General features: G+C 32.8%; 1 protein-coding gene and 2 pseudogenes across 2 annotated transcripts; all 3 read right to left on the reverse strand.

Moving 5' to 3' along the window:
- Nucleotides 1-5082: 5082 nt before the first annotated feature.
- On the reverse strand, nt 5083-5201 carry LOC136204876 (5S ribosomal RNA; annotated as a pseudogene).
- A 272-nt stretch (nt 5202-5473) lies between these two features.
- On the reverse strand, nt 5474-5592 carry LOC136204873 (5S ribosomal RNA; annotated as a pseudogene).
- Nucleotides 5593-20516: 14924 nt separating this feature from the next.
- On the reverse strand, nt 20517-23917 carry LOC136202558 (uncharacterized). 2 transcript variants are annotated; one of them, XM_065993252.1, is made up of 6 exons: nt 23560-23917; nt 22788-23069; nt 22515-22688; nt 22311-22417; nt 21654-21988; nt 20517-21329 (listed from the first exon to the last, which is right to left on the reverse strand). In XM_065993252.1, exons 1-6 carry the CDS (start codon nt 23725-23727, stop codon nt 20743-20745), a joined length of 1653 nt encoding a protein of 550 aa, XP_065849324.1. In that variant the 5' UTR covers nt 23728-23917; the 3' UTR covers nt 20517-20742. The 2 variants fall into 2 exon arrangements, with proteins under 2 accessions (XP_065849324.1, XP_065849325.1); XM_065993253.1 differs by having other exon boundaries at nt 23569-23916.
- Between the last annotated feature and the right edge of the window lie 732 nt (nt 23918-24649).

Below are 24649 nucleotides of genomic sequence, written 5' to 3' on the forward strand. Positions count from 1 at the left end.
TTCTTATAATTTGAATAAAATTGATGGTAAAATGCAAAATTGAATATATGTACGTAGCTCGGTGTGTACGTTTGATTATATGTTTAGGAATTTCAATGTTATATAGGTCTTCTTTTTCTACTTGAAGTCAAATTGATGAAATTATATGATTAATCATAATATGAATTAAACGAACATAATCATGTTAAACGGAATTGAAGAATTATGTAGAATAATTTCACGGTATAAATACTTTAAGCAAAACTTCAATTTTTAAGGAGAACGTAAATGTTAAAAAATAAAAATAGGAATTTTGTATTTTCTTCTTTATAGAGAAAAAAGCATATTTTTTTTTCATATAAAAAATTGTCTTTTTCTTTCAATTACTTCCTATTTATAATGAAATAAATAGATCAGATCGAATTGGTCGGATATCGTTAAAGATGACTCACCTGAAATATCCAACATCTCACATTCACACTTGATGGAACCAACTCTCTATCGATCTCTACAAGATTCGTATGTTTGTAAATATATTGTGTGACCATATGTACATCGAGGGTGCTTGTGCTATATGCATATATCTGTTAGTTTAGGATTATATAGACTTCTTAAATATTTGATACTTGTGATCATTTTGTATGCAATACCTCACTTATCATTCATTTCTCAAATGATCTCAGTCAAGATTTATCATATGTAATTGTGTTTATAATTGTGTCTACCAATAAATACATCATAATTAATGTGATATTAAAATTGTATCGTGTGATCTTCCTCTTTTCTCGAATTTGAAGAAAATAACTTAATTTGTTTTTCTAGAAATACTCTATGGGTCTCATTCGCGAGGCAATATGCTTAAATAACAAATATTGAATTAGAACTTGAGAAACAGATCAGAGTACTAAGAGTATACTAATGAGATTCATATAAAATCTCAGGGTCTCATATTGTGTTAAATTGAGATCTTAACATTAACTACCATTGGTCAATATTTGTGCACATGTGGCATGAATCACATGTTATGATATTTTTTCCTTTCCAAATGAGTGTATGTATTTTTAATTGCTTATTAAATGCCATATGAATTTATTAGTTCAAACACACATAACATGTAAGTTGAGTTCACTTCATATTATAATATTAATAAAAACTAAAATCTAACGATAAGACATATTGATGAGGGCATCTTGTCCGCCCACATGAACCCGAATACTAAGAACGGGGGACGAGAGGAACCATCGAAGGATGGCCCGGGCAAGGACATACAACCAAGCATGCGGGGCGTGCCTGAAGAAGCGCGAGGCGCGGAGACCCCTATTTCCGAAGGAAAGCTCGGCAACTCAACCACGCGGGGCGTCTCAACTAATACGCGGGGCGCAGGTAGCAGCTTCGAGCGAGAATCCCCTCAGGAGGTCAAGTACATGGGGCGTGCGCCTATGACGTCACGCGTAGATTCCAACCCCCAAGGCTACCACGTTCAGGAGCCCAACTACGCGGGGCGTAGTCCCGAGGACACCACGCGTAGAGAACATCATTAAGCGTCCCCAAGCCCAGAGACTCAAACACGCGGGGCGTAATCCCTGGGGCGCGGGGCGTACTCGACTGGGAGTATACTTCTCCTCCAAGTTCTTACTAAGGGGGGGACCAATACTGTTGCTACTTATTTACTGTTCTGCCATCAACCATTTATTACTAAACTACCATGGACTTTTCCCTTTCCTATTCTATCCTTGCATAGATGTTTTACTAAAAACCCTATTCATGGGCTTTTGGTCTTTTATCTTCTTATTTGGGAGAGTATTTAAACTCTCTTCTTTGTAATGTTTGACAACTTTGAATGAATTAAAACTAAAAGCCTCCATTGGAGCTTGGATTATCAATCCTTGGGTTTACTCAACCTTCTCGTTTAGCTAGAGAAATTTGTATTCTTTGTTGGTTTACGATTAAAACCTTCAGTCGATTTCAATCTACATCACATATCACTTTAATGATCACAGAAAAAACATCACAATGTATCATTATTTAAATAAATGTCATAATTATATATTTTCATATGTAGATTACTTAAACCTGGCTCTTTATCATTATAAAGGTAATAAGTTTAAGTTGTCTCATATTCACATTTGATTCGAAAAGATGAAGGTGATTACTTTTGTGTGGGGACAAAAAGATGTTAGTATATGCCTTAGGTCCTGTTCTTTTTTACTTAATTTCAGTATAAGTAAGTTAAGTTAAATTTAGTTCAGTTCAGTAGCATTCAATTCAGTCAAGTTAAGTTAAGTTAAGTTCAATTCAGTTCAGTTAATTTAATTTCAGTTTAGTAATTTATCATTATTTATTATAATTATAATTATTTATATATAATTTATATAATTTAAAATTGAGTATTATTTATATATAATTTATCATTATTATTATAATTATAACTATTTATATATAATTTATTATGATTTATTATGATTTATAATTTAGTATTATTTATATATAATTCACCATTATTTATTACAATTATAATTATTTATACATAATTTTTATTATTTATTATAATTTATGTATAATTTATATTTTATATATTATTTATATATAATTTATCATTGTTTATTATAAGTATAATTATTTATATATAATTTATGATTATTTATTATAATTTATAATTTAATATTATTTATATATAATTTATCATTATTTATTATAATTATAATTATTTATATATAATTTATTATAATTTATTTATAATTTAGTATTATTTATATATAATTCATTATTATTTATTATAACTACTTATATAATTTATAATTATATATATATATAATTTATCATTTTTATTATAATTATAATTATTTATATATAATATATCATTTATCATTATATATATAATTTATTATAATTATAATTATTTGGTGCAGTTAAGTTAAGTTAAATTAAGTTCAATTCAATTCAGTTCAGTAGCATTCAGTTTAGTTCAATTCAATTCAGTTAATTTAATTTTTGTTTAGTTAATTTAATTTAATTTCAGTCAAAAAGAACAGAAGCTAATTTGACTTACCTTAGACCTTTTACCTTGGATGTGTTTATACGCTGTAACTAGAGTGACACCATCTATACTAAAGGGTAAATTACATACGTGGTGTACAACATTTACCCATTTTCACACTTTGGTGTACAACCTTCAATTTTGCACACTAAAGTATACAACTTTTTGGTGACTTCCCACTAAAGTGTACAGCCGGTAATTATGACCGGTCAACGCGCCACCTCAGCAATTTAATTTTTCAAAAAATAAAAAATTAACTCAATTAATATAAAATTACTTTTATACCCTTTATAACATCATATTCTTCAACTTCCAACCTTATTTTCTTTCTACTCCATTTTCAAAAATTATTTCTCTCTCTAACTCTCATTTCTCTCATTCTCTCTCAACAAATAATTCATGAAAAAGTGGGAAATTTCCCACTAAAATAACCTTGCAAGCTCAAAATTCTCTTTATTTTGCGATTTGGAACAATGGAGAGGCAACTGTACAATCTGGAACTAGTGGTGAGGATATGGACAATGATGTTGCTGATGGTACACTTACTGATTCCATATGTGACAACAGAGAGGAAAAGCTGCAATTTGTGTGGAGAATGAGTTAGATGGAACTTCAAAATCAGAAGCCACAGTGGAGGTTGTTGCTGTGGAAGATGAAATTAATGGAGGAGAGCAAGTGAAGAAAGGGAATAAGTTCATTTATGGGGAAGAGCAGAAGGAGAGGTTTGAATTACTATGTAGGAAGTCACAACTTCCATAATTTCACTACTAGAACTAAGGCTGAAGACCCCTCTACAGTCCGTTAAATTATTTCCTTCGATGCGAAGACCATTGTCACTATTGAAGGCATTGAGTTCGTCAAGTGTGAGATTATAGGGCACAGTTTCATGAACATCTCGATCCTTTTTGCTGTTCCAGAAAAAATAAATGATAATCAAGAAATTTTACAATTATCCTAATCTAATTAGAGAGAGAATGAGAGAAATGAAAGTTAGTGAGAGAAATAATTTTTGAAAATGATGTAGAAAGAAAATAAGGATGGAGGTTGAAGAGAGAGAAATAATTTTTGAAAATGGAGTAGAAAGAAAATAAGGTTGGAAGTTGAAGAAGATGATGTTATAAAGGGTATAAAAGTAATTTTATATTAATTGGGTTAATTTTTTATTTTTAGAAAAGTTAAATTGCTGAGGTGGCGCGTTGACTTTGGGTTGACCGATCACAATTACCTGTTGTACACTTTAATGAGAGGTCACTAAAAGGTTGTACACTTTAGTGTGTAAAATTGAAGGTTGTACACCAAAGTGTGAAAATGTGTAAAGGTTGTACACCACGTATGTAATTTACCCCTATACTAAACAATTCTCAGCTTTCTGAAAATGATATTAAGTAATAATCAATCATATAGTCTAAAGAACAACATAAAGGTATGACCTTTCCTCTATTATGACTTCTATTATTTGTTTTCTAATTTCTTTTATTTCTATTCTCTTTTCCATAAGTGCTGAAGTTATAAAAATATCCATTATATTAACGATAACAATATAAAAATATTGTTATCGTTGGACTAATATGAATTACTACTAATTAATCTCTTTCAACATGATGACTTTGCAAACCTTACTTGCTCTTTTTCTCATTCTTTTCTTAAGAAATTTTATTATATATAAAATGGGATATTGGACACATAACCACTGTTCAAAATCAAGGTTGTCTAGAACAATTAATCTAGCCACTCAAAATTCAAATTCCGCCCCGATTTTCTTTGATAAGTCCTCTTGAGATGGCGGATTAGTACTACTCTCGCCCAAGCACGTTTAACTTCGAAGTTCTGAAGGGATCTGGTGCATTAGTTCTGGTATCATCGCACCTGTCATCCTACGCACCCTCACCATATATATTCCATCTTTCTCCTATATAATATGTCATCTGCCTCTCCATGTGCATCGCCCGTGGGTCCCTGGAGACACGACGAGGCAAAAATGTCCCCGCCTCGAAAATAGACACGCTTCTGCAAGGGAAAAAAATTAATAAATAAAAATATAAGCAAAAGATGTTGCAAAACTTTTGAGGGTACAACACGAGGACTTCCCAATAGGTCACCCATCTTAGTACTACTCTCACCCAAACATATTTATCTTTGAAGTTCTGATGGGATCCAATGCATCAGTGCCGATATGGTCACACCCATCATCCTATGCGCCTTCATCATATATATTCAATTCTTCTCTCACATAATATGCCATATGCCTCTCCCCGTGCATCGCCTGCGGCCTCCCAAAGACACTGCGAGGCAAGAATGTCCCCCCTCGAAAACGGACACACCCCTGCGAGGAAAAAAATTAATAAATAAAAACATACGCAAAAGATGTTGCAAAAAATTTTGAGGGTGTAACACGAGCTCTGCGAGGAAAAAACTAATAAATAAAAATAAAAGCAAAAGATGTTGCAAAAAATTTTGAGGGTGCAACACGAGGACTTCCTAAGAGGTTACCCATCTTAGTACTATCCTCATCCAACCACGTTTAATTTCAGAGTTCTGATGGGATCCGGTGCATTAGTGCTGGTATGATCGCACTCCTCATTCTGCGCGCCCTCATCGCATATATTCCATCCTTCGCCTATATGATATGCCATCTGCCTCTCCCCGTGCATCGTCTGTGATGCCCCGAAGACGCGGTGAGGAAAAAATGTCCCCACCTCGAAACCAGACACGCCTCTACAAGGAAAAAAATTTAATAAATAAAAATATAAGCAAAAGATGTTGTAAAAGAATTTGGCGGTGCAACACGAGGATTTCCCAAGACTAGTACTACTATCACCCAAGCACGTTTAACTTTGGAGTTCTATGGGATCTGGTGCATTAATGCTGGTAAGCAGATGCAAAGTGAATTTGAAATGTCTATGATGGAAGAATTGAGTTTCTTCCTTAGACTTCAAGTCAAGTAAGGAAACAACGACATTTTCATAAGCCAAGCAAAACATGCTAAGGAAATACTGAAGAAGTTTGATATGGAGCATTGCAAGCCAATCTCCACTCCTATGAGCACAGACACGGTACTCTCAATTGATGAGTCTGGTAAGTCAATAGACATCAAATTACACTGAATTCTGATTGTCTCCTTACTCTATCTCACTACCAGTAGACCATACATTCAATTCTCAATATGCTATTGTGCAAGATATCAAGCTTTATCTTTGGAATTATATCCTTTTCAAAATGTCACCTTGACACGTGAGTAGCAGATGGGTTACATACGTCGCCAATCGATGATTAGGCTAACCGATCGGCTACAATGACGGTTTTTTAGCAGCTTTCTACATGATTTTTGTAATTTTTCGTATCAAAATTTGATACGAAAGGCAAAAAAAATGTCATGTTCAGGGGAGAGATTAGTTTTTTAGTAAAGAAAAGAAGAGAATTTGAGGTGAAAAAGAAAGGAAAAAGAGTGACAATGAAAGAAAAGAAAGGGAATTAGGGAGTTTGAAAGAAGTTATGAGGGAAAACACAGAAAAAGAAAGAAAAGAGTGTTCGAGTCTAGTTTTCTATTACAAACAAGTTACAAATTGTTTCAAAACACATTTGGAGTTGTTCATGCTAATTTTAGTCACACTTCAACACACCGAGCTCGAGTTCGGATTGCTGCTTGGGTTTATGTTCGTTCATGTTCGCGGGTCTACCTCAACCACAAACTAGATAACAGCCTAGAATGTAATTTCTGAAGGGTTTAAAAGCCTATCTTTTTAATTGTAATATGTTTGTTTTGTAGTTTTTTCGGTTTTTCTATCATTGTTGGCTATAGGAGCAAGAATCTAGAATTCTGTGTAGGGTCGCCGATCGACAACTAATTGTCGCTAATCGGCAACCCTTGTCACCAATCGGCAGCACTCCATTGATGATCGATGACAGACATAGAATTCCAAAAATCCGTTTTCGGTTAATTGCTCGGGTTTGAGTAGGTAGATTTTCTAGATTCAGTAAATTTATGTTTCTATCAATTTTATATGTTTTAATGATTAAATATGCGGAATAAAATCAATCACGGGTTAGAAGGGTATTTTAGTCATTTTGAGATATATTAAACCAATTAGAATCGATAAACTAGGCCGTGGACATAATTAGATGCTGATGTGTTACATTGTTAGGATTTGTTTTTAGTCCTATGATCGAGTTCAGCATCGTAGTGTGAATCCGAAAGACGGATCCTAATGTCATGCGGCTAACATTTGTCTATTTTGCAGGTCTAATAATTTATTTAGGACTAGATTGGTTGTATATGGTTATTTTTTCCATTTGTTGAAATGTAATTTATTTTTCGTATTTATTTATTATTTTTCCCGTAACAAATCGATATAAAAAATGAAAAATGAGATAATAAATGATATTCTAACAAAAGGTAATTTTACACGTTTATTAAGCACTTTAGTTAAAAAAATGACAAATAGTGCGGTAAATTCAAAAGGAATTAATAGATTATATGTGAAGAAATGAGAAAATAAAAAATACATTTAACATTTAAAAACTCATAACAGACTGAAAAAACATGTTTTGTACAACTCAATATTTATACATGGGAAGTAATATCATTATGTCTTTTATTTAAAACTTAGGATATACTTACCTAAAATGGATATAAATTTTCTATATAACATGATGTTTATGCTGGGTTTTTTCTCAATCTCTTTTCATCTTCTCTCTACTGTTTCTTTTTACGAATTAAGATTTGTTTTGATACATTCCTTAAAAATCAGGTATGATCCAATCTATATGTTTTAAGTTTTGAGTGGATGATTATATTTTTTTTCTTTGATTGATATATACATGTTTTGAGTTTAATCCTCCTAACTGCAGTAAGCCTTGCATCAATTGCATGTACAAGTTCCTTCCTGCGCAATAACAAAAATAAAATCAGAAAGAAGTTTTGAGGGAGAGATAATCCTTGCATCAAACTGAAACATAGTAATCCCAATAGTCTGTAAATTTTCATTCAAATGCTCTTTTTCTTCAATTTTGTTTCTCTCTCTTCCAATTTATTTATTTGTTTCTTTCTCTCTCTTCATTTCTATCTATCTTCAAGGTTTGTATATGTCTTAGTTTTTTCAGATTTCTCTCTTCAAACTACGTATTCTTCTTCTGAACTAGAATACTGCAAATATAAGATGCTATCTGTCTTTTGTTTGAGTTGTTCTCTTGCATTAAATGAATTGAGCTAAATTCACTAGCATATCAACAATCAATTTTTTCAGTGATAATTAGATGTTGAATCTGATTTCTAAAGTTCTCACAATGGTATCTGTTTACCTGGAATTGTTAAGGTTTATTAGTTAGTTTTTACCCAGCTTTCGTCAACTTGTAGCTTTAATATGGCTCACTGTCAATAATGGAGTTTGAGAGAGAGAAAGTCGAGGAGAGAGAGAGATGTGTGTAAATCATAGGGTAAATCGTAGGAGAGAGAGAGAGAGTTGGACGTAAATTGTATTTACAATTGATGTGGGTCCCATATTTAAAGATCTGGTCAAACTAGATTAGTTAATTGTTTTTAAAAGTTAACCCATTGTAGCAGGTCATACATATATAGTTTGCATGTTTACATATATAGGTCGCCTCCCACTAATTAAAAATTCTTGATCCGTCCCTAGATATATATATATTTCTTTAAATAAATCTGATAATCAATTCGAAGTTAGGTTCTTTTTTTTGCTAATTAAATGATATGTATAAATAATTTTTGTAATTTTAGGATAATATGACATTTTTATTTTTCAAATTTTTACACAGGTTGTAAAAAACTGTAACGTGAAATGACGAGGCCAAAGAGAAAATCTCCAACGCTAGAAAAAAAAAGGAGATCAGAAGAACAAGTGGTTTGTTTACCCCTTTGTATCATGTTTGAAATCTTATCAAAGCTTCAAGTTGAATCAATCCTAATATGTAGAAGTGTATGCAAATCTTGGTATGCTTTAACTCATGAGTCATCTTTCATGATAAAGCAATTTCAATGGTCCAAAGATCATGAACCAAACTGATACTTGCTTCAGGATCAATATAAAACTAGTCTTGAAAGTGTTTCTTTACTTGATATTGATGAGAAAGTACTTACAAAAATATATTTCAACCAACTGAAGTTGCCAATGCCTACTTACCCTAATGAGTACAAGTTATCTACTTATACTATTGTTTCTTCATGCAATGGTTTACTTTGTTTAAGGCCAAAAGGAAAGATGGATAATGTGATAATTTGTAATCCAATCACAGAAGATTGTTTGGTGTTACCGTCAACCACAATAGAACCATTCATCCCATGGAAGAGTTATCAACTAGGTTTTCACTTTGATAACGCATCAAAGAAATACAAGGTTATTCGCGTATTTCGATTTTTCGATAATCAACGTTGCAAATTTCAATTGATTACTGTTGGAGAAAGTTCATGGAGAGATCTAGTTTCTCCTAATTATGTAGTGGAAGCAGGATTTGGTGCATCTATATTTTGGAATGAAGGATTTCATTGAAAACTAAGTGAAACTGCTATTGGACATGGTAACAATTGTATACTTAGATTTGATTTGATAGAAGAGAAGTTTTACACTATCTCATTTTCTGAAGATCATGATTTTCCTCGAAATTATCAAATGGTTGGTCTATGAGGTGATTTGAAGATAGTAGACCATTATGTTGGTCCCGTGTGATTAGTTCCAAGGGGGGGGGGGTTAGGAACTAATATAACTTTTTCACTGTATGCTGACTTAGTTATTTTTTCGAGTTTGTCAACTTATCTTTTGGTCAGCTTGGCCAGATATGCTATAAGACAGCTTTGGCCGGATATTGACTAAAGTTGTTTTATTTATAAGTTAGATATGGACACTCTTGGAGGTCAGCTTCTAACTTAGCACTTGAAATTACTCAGAGTCAACTTTAAACAATTTTATATGCTGAGTAAACTTCACACTTAACACATGCACATATATATATATTGAGAGAGTTTAGAGATTACTCAGTATCACTTATCCTGGTTCGGCCTCTCTGTCTACGTCCAGTCCCCAGAGTCCTCCGGGCTTTTAGAATCCAATACTGAGCTCTTTAAAGGTAGAGCACAAACCAATTACAAGGCAGTTGAATATGCAAGAGTACCTTCCTCTATTCGTCTACTCAACTCCTACTAAGTGCTACAGCCCAGCACCTAGATTTCTCTACCACTGAATGTTTACAACCAAACACTCAGCACTACACTTTCAATTTTACAATTGATAAACACTTGTTCCTTTTCAAATAAAGAACAGTTTAGAAGATTACAAGTAATCACTCTAGCATTTACACAAGGAATAGAAGATGGGTGTAAGATTTCTTTTTATATTTAAGTGCTTTTGTATCTTTTCTCTCTTGTATTTTTCTTTTTTTGTAATTCGGCAATGATCCAAGGATTTTGATTGTCCTTATATAGGAGAAAATCTGGAATCGGATCATTTTGAAATGATGTAGCCGTTAATGTTAAAACGGCTCTTTTAGGGGACAGATTCTGGTCAGCTTCAGACTGTTCCGGCCATTCCCTTCCTCTACATTTCTTCAGACGTCAGGCTTGTCCTCTTGCGTCTGGCTTGTCTTTTTGTGTCAGTTGTCCTTTACCAATAATCCATTGACCCATACTTCTCGGAATGTGTCTTCTGTGTATTTCCAAGGTTTCAATTATTGGTGCAGAGGGGCGGTAATCATTGTCTTTTAGCAAACGACTTTTTCATGCTGTCCTGAAGAATCACTCAGCTTCTACTGCGTAAATTATTGTCATCGGCAATTTCCAAGCTGAGTATAATTTTAGTGAGCTCAGCTTTGTGAGGCAGTTGTTGTGGGCGTGTATGCTTTGGTCTTTTGATGCTAAGTTTGATTCCACTCAGCTTGACATTTAGGCTTCTATGCTGACCTCTTCATGTCTTACTTTTTATATTTATCCTTATTTATATTTATACTCAACATTGAACAAACGGATTAGTACAATTAAAATAAAGCACTTAAATTTAATTGTCTCTTAATCATGGATGATTTTGTCAAATCAAAATCTTGTGGAAAGGTGTTTCAACACATTATTGTTCTCGTATTTTGAAGATATGGAAAGTAAGAGGGAATAAGGTTGAAGGGTTCTCAATGTTGTTACTTACAATCTTTGTGTGCCACCAATGAGAATGTTGAAATATCATGTCATCTCGGAAATTGATAAGGAAACTTATTTAATGCAAGTTAACACAATGAAACAAGGATTCAACATCGAACTAGTTTCTCCTAGATCATCAAAACCTCCAGAGTTTGATATTATGGGTCTTCCTCCCCTGTTTAAGATAATTTCTTTTAAGCCTAGTCTTCATTCTCCTCTTGCTTAATTTTCAAGTGAACTTGATGTTGTTTGTTTTATTTTATTTTTTTTGATATTATTGCTCTCTTCATTCTTATTTTTGTCTTGAATGAGAATTTTGTTATCTCTGTCTTCATTTATAAAAGAAATGTTTCCAACTCTATCCTTGTACCTCATTCGCAATTACTCATTCTAATTCTCAATTAGTCCAATTTTAATATTTTTTTTAATTGAAATGTTTTTAATATACTAATACCATGCAAACATAATCTACAAAATATTAAGAGGGTATTAAATATGGATTTTAAAAGAGTTAAAGTGAATTATTTTTATAAATTATTAAAAAGGTAAATTCCAAAAAAAAAAAATGCTATTATGCATATATACCATAATAAGCTTATGTTGGTAGTTTATATTTTTGCTTATTAAACTTATTTTACTTAACGGCAAAACAAATCATGGATGTAGAGATAATATGCATCTTATATACCATTTACAAATGGGATACAGAGATTGATTTCTTCATTCTTATTTCTGTCTAGAATGAGAATTTTGTTATCCATGTCCCATTTATAAAAAAATATGTTTCCAATCCATCCATGTATCTCATTCCAAATTACTCATTCTAATTCTCAATTAGTCAAATTTTAATGTTCTATTTTTTAAAATTATTTTTTTTAATATACTAACACCATGCAAACATAATCTATAAAATCTTATGAGGGTATTGAATAAAGATTTTAAAAGAGTTAAAGTGAATGATTTTACAGATTATTAAAGGGTAAATTCTTGGTTACACATTCAAAATTTGTTATTATTATATTAATGATAATTTATTAAATTGATATTTACTTGTTTAACTTTCCATACATAATTAATGATAATTTGGAAATTTATTGGTGTAGTTCTATTAGTTAAACATTTGAAGAACTATTTTTCACATGTATGTTTAATGTGGTGCTTAGTTCCAATATAAGGGTGTCATTAATACATAATAAGGAAGAATCTTAGATGTTTTAATATTGAATTTCATTGAATTAAGTGTTAGTATAAATTTGAAAAAGTCAAAGTTAATAATTAACAAATTCAAATATGGACATTTAGATCATTGTTTAAGGGTTACTATTTCATAACTACCCATTATGAGAAATGCATATCAACATTTGAATATATATATATATATATATATATATTAACGACATTTTTAAAATATCTCAATTTTCAATCTTAATATACAGTGTAGGGATTAAAAATAGTAAAAATAATACGAACGTGTCAGAAAAGCTAGTTCTCAATGGGTAATATGGTAATTGAATAAAATAAATAAATGCGCCTAAATAACTTGAGTTCTAAACGAAAAACGATTGACGAGTGTTACAAGGACTGAAAATAAAAACAACGGTTCAGGATCCCGACGCTACTTGACAGGTCGATCTTGATCTAAAGACTATTCATCGTATATGGTCATAATCCACATACAACAAACCTATATATCTTTCTGTACATCTTAATTTGCTCTTTGTGTGTGACCCTATAGATTCATATAAAATTAGTAGTATGGCAAATACCATTTTACCCTACAAGTTATAAACGTCTCTAGCAAGACATTATGACTATCCAATTTATATGAAGTATATGATCTAATGTAACCTATTATATAGAATATGTCACAATCTATTTATCTCATGATATCTTAGATTGAACATAAGGTGTGATTCTTGTCATCCTTAACATATCCAATCATATAGTTTCTTGATCTTTAAGTAGACTGCAAAACAAATTAAGTGATATCCTTATCAATTTATTTAAGCACGCCCATTCATTTTTCAGTCTCACTTATCGAGAGCCCATTGATAGCTCTCTCAAAATGTGAGAGATAAATCTCATATCTGTCACTCATATTCCTCTGCATGAATTATATTATGTCTAATCACAGCCTTTATAGTTGTTCGGTTAAAGACAGTGTTTGAGTGCGTCAAAACACACTACTTTTCATATAGAAATCTATAGTGACCTCGAGTCTAAGGATTTAATGGCACTGCTACAATTGAGATCACTTATGACACTAACCCATGTAGTGATCTCATAGTGTGTTTCTCCATTACCATTTTTTCCAATTTGTACCCTGTGAGTTTGAATTATATATACACTATGTTCATCACATGAACACCAATCAACCCTCACACTAGTCTTAATTTATCATCATTCCCACAATAATAATTGACTAGGGATATTTAGAATAATAAACTATTATTCAAAGATATTATGATAAAGTTAATAACACGCAAACACTTTAATAATAATTATTATAATCTTTATTAGATTAAAATAACCACAATAACATAATCCATTATTAGTCTAGAGCACAATTTCTAACAATAGCTTCTTATATTTTTAAAAGTTATCATTAATATATATGCATAACAAAACTACAAGTAACCCAAAAACACGACACAAAATCAATACTAACCCGAACATATTAACACGATTGTGACACAAAAGTTTTTGGACTGAATTTGGGTTTGTTCCTTTTAACACGAACCCAAAAATGACATGCTATGAACACGAATCGAACACAATAATTGTCAAGTCTACTAAGATTTTCCCACATTAATGGTATTTCATGTAAATTTCCCAAAATAAAATGGTAAATAGAAAAGTTATAGCTTTAAACTTTTTCAAACAACAACTATAGGTATCTCAGATTTGGATCCTCCTAAATTTATTTCAACTTGAGTTGTCATCAGTGGCGAATATAGGATTACTCGGTTGGGGTCCGATTTTACACGTGCGTTTGAATTTTTTTTTTTTTTTGCTAAATCGAGCTTGCTTTTTTTTTTTGTATATATGCGTGTTATAATTTGAATGGTCAAGAACCAATTTTAAGTATTAATGTACAATTTCTCAAAATTAAGCTAGATTTCGTTTAATAGTCCTAACATGTAAAAAAAAATTGGATTTAGGGATAGGTGAACAACAACAACAAAGCCTTAGTCCCGAAATGATTCGGGGTCGGCTAACATTTAGGGATAGGTGAACATGTAAAAAAAATAAAAAAATTTGATTTCATATGACCTACCAGGCCAAAAATAATAATAATTTGAATTTAAGGAGACCTAAGAGACAAAAAAAATTAGAAATTTGGATTTAGCGAGTACCTAATAGGTTTAAAATATTGAAATTTTGAATTTTGGAAAAGCCTATCACGTAATGAGATATATTTAATTTTGTTTATTAGTTCAATGCTAGTTTTTAAAACAATTATAACATTTTTATATTTTTTATTTTTAGTTTAAAAATTTTAAAATTTAATTTAGAAATTAAGTAGTTTGAATCTCAAAAATACGAAATTAATTTTTTTAATAGAAAAAACATAATAATAAAAATGAGTTTAAAAGTGTTATGAAAATAAATAAATTAATTAATAATGGTAACATAGTTTTATAATTATTGAAAAATAAAATTTAAATAAATAAATAATTTTAAAAATAAATTGAGATTGAGGGGAATTGAACCTATGACCTTTTAAAAAGAAGCAAGTATTTTTAAACATCTCATCTAGGGATGGGCACGGTTCGATTAACCAGTCCATTAGGTAAAAAAAATTAACCTAACCGTTATCAATGGTTTTTTAGCCATCCAAACCGAAACCGGTCCATATCAATCGGTTAACCATACAATCGGTTAATCATTAATTTTGGTTAGGTTTTTCGGTTAACGGTTTTTAACCAATTCTCACTAGTTAATCAAAAATCAATGGTTAACCATAATTTTTACCCAAACCTAAATTTTTAAACAATATTAAAATACACATAATTTAAAAAATTCAAACAAAATGAATTCATATAAAAGTTCAGAATTCAAACATAAGTACTGAACTAAAAAACAATCCATCAAGTTTACATTTTAAAAATAAAGAAATGTAAATAATATTTCGTCAAAGTACTTATGTTTAAAAGAGAGCATATTTATTTATTTTTTAAAGTAAAACAGTATAATCTATGTTATGTATTTATATTAATATATGTTATAATTTATGTTAAAGACTTTTTTTAATCTTATAATAAAACCTATGTTATATAATATATTAATTTTTTTAAAATTTATATTTATTAAACGGTTCGGTTAACTGTTAACCGCGGTTTTTGAACACTCTAACCCGAAACCGAAACCAGTACCGGTACCTATCTATTTTTTAACCATTAAGAAAACCACCGACGTTTTTTCGGTTCGGATTACCGGTTTTCGGTTCGGTTACCGATTTGACCAGTTTTTTTGCCCACCCCTAATCTCATCTACATTTAAACAATAAAATATTACTACATAGAGTTCATCATATAGACTAATATTGTTGGGCTGAAAGGCGGCCGGAAAGGCCCGATCCCTCCCTGTCTCCGCCCCTGGTTGTCATGTTTAATAGATTTTAAACGTTAATTACAAAATAAATAAATAATTGATATTTAATTATAAGAGTTAGGCTATAAACCAAACGAAATCCATACCTCCAAAGTTATTGTAGTTTGATTTAAACTTCAGATCTATTATAGTTGAGTGTTTAGAGTGTTAGTTACCTCTTCTAATCAGGAATCTTAATTCCTAATTATCTATATCACTTGAACAAGGTATATACTTGTGCTTTATTATGTGTAAAATTTTCGGCTTTCCGTTTCACTTTTCCAATATGGTAAAACTAATTATCATATCGTTTTTGTTCTTACAAATTAATTATTTCCGATGCTCTTTTTCATGTATTAAAAAGAAACAGGTTAACAGGAAGGAAAAGAAAGCTAGAAAAGGCAGTGAGGAGATGGATAAGGATAACATATACTGTAAGAATAAGAGTGTCGAAGTGGAAGAAGATTATAAAGTTTATCTGAAACTCTCAGTTTTTAGTGCAGAAGGGATTGATAATTCAGACATAGTTGCTGCAACACAAAGATGTTATTACGAGGTTGTTTTCTGGGTTGATCCTAAAGATGAAAGAAGGACATTACGAGTTAACTGTTGGCCGAAGCTGGTTTGGAATCAGAAACATTGTATTGAATTGGACGGAGATTACAAGTTTTGTAGTTAGAAATTCTCCGGTAGGCTATCAAAATCAATATAATTTTTTTGTTTTCGATAGTGCACTTGTTATTAAATAATTCTAAATAAACCTAATAGTTATCTGATGATAGTGTTATAAGAGATAATTAACAACATCGAATTGATACATGTGTATTCTCAGATATAGTGTTGCTGATGATCCGGGAACTTCTAGTGGCAGTAAAACGGTGGGGAGAACTCGGATTTGTCTTCCGTCTATGCGGAAGATTTGAACTTCTGACAGAGGACTTGGATTATCAAACTCCAAAAGCTCAAGGACACATTATTCTCGGATTGGAGAAGAAAAAATTTCTTACTTAAATACAGACTAGTTTTGTTTAGTTTTAAAGTTAATTTTTTTTCTTACTTTATACAGATTGCACATCACTTGGCAGCAGACAGTTTCGTTAGTGATGTCTGAATTCGTTAGTGATGTCTGAAATTAACTTATCTCGTTAACTTTAAGAGCGGCTCTGTATTTTAGAGATCTTAATCTAGCTTTGATATTTTTTTTATAAATTTAAATTTAATTATGGACCCACATCCATTTTCTCTTTTAATTTGATCCGAAGAGGCTCTTGCTACTAGACCTGTTCAAAAGTTCACTGGCCAGTCCAAGCCTACTCTTCAAAGACTGGGTTTAGACGTATATGTTTCGTAATAAGCCCAGCCCGGCCCAAACCCGCTTAGGCCCGCATATAGAGTAGGTTGAGCTTAGGATTTGTCTCAAAACCCAGGCCCAGGCCAGCCCGGTCCGAAATTTTAATAATAATTTTAATTTAATAACTTTTATAGTTTAATAAACTTTATATTCCAAAAATAAAAAATTTAAATTTCAACATAAAAATTTCTAAACCATATATTTTTTAGAATTGCTGAACATGTGCATATTTTTTTTGTTACTATTTTATTTATTACTATCAAAAAAGTATTTTTTTATTATTTAGGATTGTGTTAATTGATTTTTATTGAAATAATCCTCTAAACTTTAGTTTATTGTATTTTATTATTTATATTTATAGTATAATTTTTTAGTTTAATTTTAATTTTTAGAAAATACAAAGATATTAGTTGGGCCGGGCCAGGTTAGGCTTGGGAATTAGTTCTTTTAGCTTGGTCCAACCCGGCCCGAGCCCGATATAAATATAGTGCGGGCTTGGTTGGGCTTGGACAACGTAATTATGTGACAAGCCCGATTAGACCCGACGCAAGCCCATGAACAGGTCTACTTGCTACGCTTTCGTCTCTTATATAATTTCGATTTAGGTCTTCTTCGTGTCAAACCAAATCTACCTATGGTGTGCAAGTTAGGGTTGAACATAGATCTCGGATAAAGTAACTGAATAAAAGGATTTAAAATTGAATTAAACTATTGGCTTTTTTTATTGGACATAACCAAATTTTACCGTTAACTTAATTAGTTACAATTCTGGAGATTTTTAAATTTCCAATATTAATAAGTAAAATATGTTGTTAATAAGTAAAATATGTTGGAGATTCTAGAATTGGACTAAATATTCAAAAAAACATATCTAGAACTGGATTAAACCATTGACTTTTTCTTTAGGATCGAATCGAATTATACCATTGACTTAATTAGTTACAATTCTGGACGATCACCCGACGTTAAGGCACCGATTTAATCTGGTTTAGCGTACGTCCTTCCCTCCATCTACAAGGCGAAAGCGTCGGGAAATGAGCGCGGAAGACAGCGATTCCGAGGTTGAGGACGCTCTGAATCCGAATTCCCATTCGAATTCGGATGACTATGGCAATGAAAGAGTGAACGTGAACCTTTGCAGTGAAGTAGCGAAAGTCGTTCCACACTTGAAGAATGCCTATACCGTAACCAGCCCCTCCTATTATATATGATATTATTATATCATATATAAGAGAAAATGTAGTGGTCGGGACAAGATCAATCACTCCTTCATCCTTCATATGAGTAGACTCATTCCTTTTATAGGCTGCCTGTTGCTAATGAACTGGCAGAAGTGCTCAAAGGGAATTCCGAAAGGCAGAGTTAGTTCTTTGAGTTCCCTAGCCTGGCTAAGGGTCCGGAAAGAAGGGTAATTATGGGATTTAAAAATGGCAATCCTCACCTTTCTTTAAAATAGCTTGGTCATAACTTTTTACATGTGATTGGAGCCTCAAAATCCAAGGGGATTGGTACCACCCCTGATTGAGACTAGACCATTTATAGCCTTTAGGAAATTCCCTAATCATCACTTTTAAAAGCATTTTAAAATCTCGAATTGTATTGAACCATACTTACAGTATAAACCAAAGGATTGGAATGTAATTTCCCAACTCATAAAGAGTGAGTTCTTTTTTTTTTTTTTTATAAAATGCCACATATCATTTCATTAATTTAATAATACAAATACATCACGAAAGAAAGAGGAATAAAACCTCCGTCCCATACAGGCAAAAACCCACAAAGGGAATAAAAGACTACGAAGAGCAATACATAGACTACAAAGAGCAATAAAAGACTACAAAGAGCATTAAAAACCACAAAAGATACAAATACAACAAACATAGAAGTCATATCCTTCTCGTAAGTCGAATCCCGTTGAAAAACCTTTGTAATCCATACTCCATCCTTTAGACTCTTCCGGACGTTCGGATCTGAGTCCTTTCTGTTTGTGCATCCACGCAGATCTATAGATCTACGGACAAGATAAACATTTTCCGCTCTTGCTAAGACCGAAAAAAGAATAAAAGAAGAAATATAGCTCACGAGAGTAGATCTGACGGAAAAAGAAGTTCAAGAAGGTAGATAGACTTCAAACTAACAACAAAACGTAAATCTAAGGCTAAAAACGAAAACTAAAATATAAATGGGAGGAGGAAGAAGGAAGACAAGCTTCCTTCTTCCTCCTCAACGAGATATCAGCGGAAGAAAAGACAGACGAGAAGAGATGGCAGTTCAAGAAGGGTGGGGAAGAAGAAAAGGCAGAAGGCGGAAGAGGAGGTGGGAAGGAGGCGGAAGAGATCTGGAAAAGAGAAAGGAAAGGAGATACGGAGAGGGACGCAGACTAAAATAGGAAAGTTAATATTTTATTTTATAAAGAGTGAGTTCTTAAAGAGAAAGTTAAAAATCTAACAAAAAAAAAAAAAAAAAGAGAAAGTTAAAAAACAAATGTTGATTTGGAAAATAAAAAATTATGGTTCCATGCAAATTGTGGCCCTAAACAATTTTAACTTTTGAATTTTTCTATTTTAAGATCGTCATCGTTCATTTTGACTTGGTCAGGGGTTAAAGGATTTATTATGTTAATAAAGTACAAAGTTCACAAATCACAATATCCAGTTTAAAAATTCACGAGCCCTAATAAAAGTAAATGCAAAATTTATGGCCATAGGTGTAATTTACCTATCAATTGATGTTTGGTTAGAGGAGATAATGATTGTTTAGAGAATTATGATTTAGAAAATTGAATGTAAAGTTCATTTTGATTTTGATGTCTTATTTATCATTTTGACTCGGTGAATAATAAAAAATCATCAAAGTTCATGGGCGATAGTTTTGAAATTCAAAATAATGAAAGTAAAAGTAAATTTCATAGCCATAAATTAAATGAGTGGTAAAATTTGTTAGAAACGAAGGAAATGTAGTAAATTTTATATCTTTATCCTAATTTTATTTTAATCTAATAAATTAACATGCACATGTTTTCCACAATTGCAATATTTGACCAATCAACCAAACACGTTATATCAAAACACCACGTGTTAATTCAATAGATTTTAAATCTTTTGAAAGACTAATTACCATGTGAGCTTCTTTGGACATGAATTATTAAAAATGTCCGCACACAAATTTAAACATGTTGCACGGACATGACATTAAGTTGGATCTAGTCATTCTAAACGTGGCATCGAGTCAGTCACTCTAGCCGATATTTTGGGTGTTACAAGGCATTCATCCTTTCCTTTCAGCCTCTAAAAATGGAGAATTTCTATCATATTTCCATTGTTAACAATAAATGTGTACATGACATTAATAGATTGATCGGGTATATTATTCTCGTTGACAGAATGGAACGATGGTCGGATTGCGATTGCAACAACATATGATCCTGCAGCCTTTCCAATGCCTTTCTATTGAAAGATAGATGAACAAGAAAAGGGTACAACATAATCTAGCAAAATTAAATACAGAAACTAACATTTTACAAGAGACATTTACATTACAGGGATTCTTCATCAAAACAAATTTCCAAATCCCAATGCAAAAAACCATTTATACATATTAAACAGAGTAAATCTGCACCTTCTAATACCAAAGAATAATGTCAAACTATCTAGCTTGACCTTCACCATCGTCTTCAGAGATGTTAAATAAAAACTTCGGCAGAGAAGCGATTCTAGGTAGATGAAGTAGCAGCTCCCCAAACGAGTCTTTCCTCGACATGCCTGGCACTGGCTTGCTGCCAGAAACATCCTTCGTGTTTGCTTCAGTTTCGTTCATGCTTGGTTTCTCGAACAATGATTCATTTGTGTTGTTGCTTACCTGAAGCAGCCCTTTTCCGTTATCAGATTCACTGATGCAACTTTCCTCGTTAAGCTGCTGTAAGTTTTGAGTTGAAGTAGGCTCCTTTTGCAAGAGACAACAGAGAGAATTCACCCTAGCCATAAGCCTCTTCTCGTCTGAAGAGGTTGTTAATTGAGTGTCGCTAAAAAGGTACTGTGCAATGTCCTCTAGTATGTTCTGGCGTTCTGACCCGTCTACCGATGGTGGATTTCCAGAGGTAATTTGTTCTGAAATACAGTTCTCAATGTGATTCATGAAATCACCCATTGACATAGAAGGATGCAGGCCAGGCACTTTGATTTGATCCCAATTCCTTGGCCCCTTTGAATCAACAGTTTCACAATTTCCATTCCCTTCAATTGCAAGAGTAAACATAACTAGCATGAGTACGCAAATCAACAATCAAATTATTCAGCTTTATATGATACATAAACATGGCAAAAAAAAAAAAAAAAAAAATGCAATTCACCACCAACCCTCGTACCCATCCCCAACTCCTCTTTTATGCATTGTGGCATGCTTATCTGGTAGTATACACTACTTGAGTCTATGTACCCTCAAGACCAAATAGGCCGCCAAATACAACATAAAGTTTTTTGTTGTTTTTAAATCTCATCTCATGCTAATATTATATCATCAAATTTCCATAAGTATAGGTCCAGATAAAGTAATTGTACCTGAGCTGGGAGAAGGAGCTTCTAGGGATAGGTTTTCTGATGTTGTACCAGCATGATCCCCTCTTTCAATCTCTAAGGAGGACGAATGAGCAGCAGAAGGTGATGCCAGGTCCTGGAAGCCAGAAATAGATGATCCTTTACCAGTCTCCCCATGATTGAAATCTTGACCTTTTATTTCATCTGGATCCTCAAAAACAGATGAACGCTTTTCAAAATATGGAGAATCCAAAATTATCTCTGGCTGTCGACTTAAAAAGTTCAAACGCATGTCACACTGGATGAGCTTTTCAAAGTGTTTAGTTAAGAGCCCTTGTGGACATTGCAGAAAATGTTGCCTACACAACCAAAATAGTAGATCTTTAAGTGAGTTTCATTGCCTCACATGCAATAAAGTAGTGGTATCTTCTAGAGCAAACAGTAAAAGTAGTGAATGTTGAAAGCAAATCCCTGATGATAAACCTAAAATTCATTAGAGTAACAGTCGTCCACAATGAATGTCTCCACTGAAAGATAAAATGAATTAAATGAGGCAGAGTAACTAAAGGAAAACTTGTCCCCAGTTTAAGAAAAACATAATAATACAAGTATATAAAGATGACAGATTAAGCAAAGATCAAAGATCCAATCATAAATGGAGATGAAAAATAGAGTTAGGACCTATGTGTGCTAGCCTGTCCATTGGTAAAATCTGCTGTAGCCTGCCATAAGGTGTGTTTTCGGGGTTGTGGGTTAGTCTCCCTAAAGAAAAGAGGCTGTCTAGCCAGCTGCATACCAAACCAACAATGTCACCACGAGACACATCCATATCCACATAAAAACATGCAGACATGCATATAAAGATAACAAAAGTCAAGTCAATACCACAACAGTCAATGTCCCAGGTGCATCATCAGGACATTTTGCTTTCAGAGCCATTATATCAGACCACTGTATTTCTATCTTACTCTTTAGACCACCTTCAAGGACTTCCCAGACTAGCTTATGCTTAGCAAAGTAACACTTTGCAACCAACTCCCCTTCATATCTTGACTTATACTGTCAAGATTAATGACACAGAAAACTATAATTTAAGAACCATAACCAAAACCATATCCACACCAAATAACAGTAATATTACATGAAGCTCGTTTATACCTCCCAGCTGCCAATCCGTAGAACAGAGGCAGGAAAATTTGAAGCCTTGAGCTTGTCAGCGGAGAGTGAAACAGCATTGGTTTTAGCCTCCTTCTTAACTAGAGAAATGTTATTTTCAGTTTGCTCATCTTCTACTGCTGGAACGCCCCCTTGCGACAGCCTCATTTGGATCAAGTCCAGAAGTGATGGGCTCTTTCTGAGCCGTAATCCCAGCGGGCTAGGCTCGTCCAGAGGGTTGTATTGTGTAGGCGGACAAGAAAATGCATTAGCACCCGCACCCCACTGCCATATGATCACCAGAGCTATTTAAGAGAAGGGAATAGAATATCCAATAAAACTATGAATTAAAAGTTATACATCGACTCAACCAATTTCTAAACAATAACTTAGCACCTAACACAGATCTCAAATTTTCCATATCAACCCAAAATACAGTATTGACATTGCGCCCCAATAATTGCAGCAAGGAGTCGAAATGAGAAACGAAAATCATTTACAAGTTTACTACAAAAACATTCAAAATATAACCCAAGAAACATCAGAACAAATCGAGATTCAATCTGATTTCACCCCAAATTTTCGAAATAGTACGTTTACTAGATTGTTTGGCTACCTAGAAACAATTCAATCCTCCCAAAACAAGCGATTCAAAAACACAAGTTACCAAGTAAGCAAATAAAATTAAAACGACCTGATTTTTTTTTATTAGTCCTTTAATTCGCATCTTTCCTTCACTTTCTCGTCAATTAAAAAAAAAAAAGGAGAAGCATACAATGAGCACCTGTTGAACAGTTTGCGATGTCTTGGATCGCTTGGTAAGAGGACCATACTCTTCCTCTAAGGGATCTTCCGCGATCTCTAATTTCACCGGCAACTTGTTGCCATTCGACTCCGTTTCTGGTTCAGCCGGCAGATTCCCCGATTTCATCAAATGCACCATTGATTTCCCCCCAACAATCCACCAACACAACGACGATAAAACCGGAGCAAAAGTTAAAAGATTTCTTTTTAAAAAAAAGATCACAATAAAATCAGATCCTGAAAATCAAAACAACCGATCCGTTTTCTTGTTTTTTTTTAGGATCGAGGAAATATCGGGGTAGAAAATTCAGTGAAAACCCTAGAAAAGAGGGGGTAGAGACAACTTAACGATACATTTTGACGGCGTACACGTGTGAAATCCCGCGTTTACAATGGATTCATACGTGTTAGTTTTGACCGGGAGGGTAAGTTTGTCATTGGAGTATAGTGTCGTACAGAAGACAAAGATCACGTGGCATTGGACACGTAAGAGTTAGTGGATAAATTGTAGGGCCCAGTGATTCTTTTCAATAACGGCGGTGCTTGGTTATATTAGACACGTGTCGGAAGATGCGGAGGTTGCTTGGCGATTGTGGTTTCGTGTGTGGACACGTAGACAGGTGAAATGGATGGATATGATAGAAAAGTTTAGTACGATTTTGGTTGGAATAAAAGAGGTGAGTTTTGTTCACCAAAAAAAAAAAAAAAAGAGGTGAGTTTGGTTGGATTGATTTAGTGAATATGTTCAATGAATTTACATTTCTTTCCGTATATGTATAGTCTATTTTAAAGCATTTCTACCTTAGTGCTTGTGCATCTTTTGCCAATTAGGCAATTAGGCATTCATTAGGTTAACTTACTTGTATTTAGTGGAAATTATGTGCAATCCGTGAATTAGAGGTATCTCATTATTATTATTCAGTAATGTCTTTCTATCTGTGACGTAGGTTTGGTATACAGCTTTTAATACCTCTGAAATGAAATCAACAAACTGTTAGAGAGTGATCGATGTATGACGTTCCTTCTTTGATGCTTAAGTCGGTTATGTTATTGAGAGTAAG

This window comes from Euphorbia lathyris, chromosome 8 (genome assembly GCF_963576675.1).
Source record: "Euphorbia lathyris chromosome 8, ddEupLath1.1, whole genome shotgun sequence".
In the NCBI taxonomy this organism is placed as follows: Eukaryota; Viridiplantae; Streptophyta; class Magnoliopsida; order Malpighiales; family Euphorbiaceae; genus Euphorbia; species Euphorbia lathyris.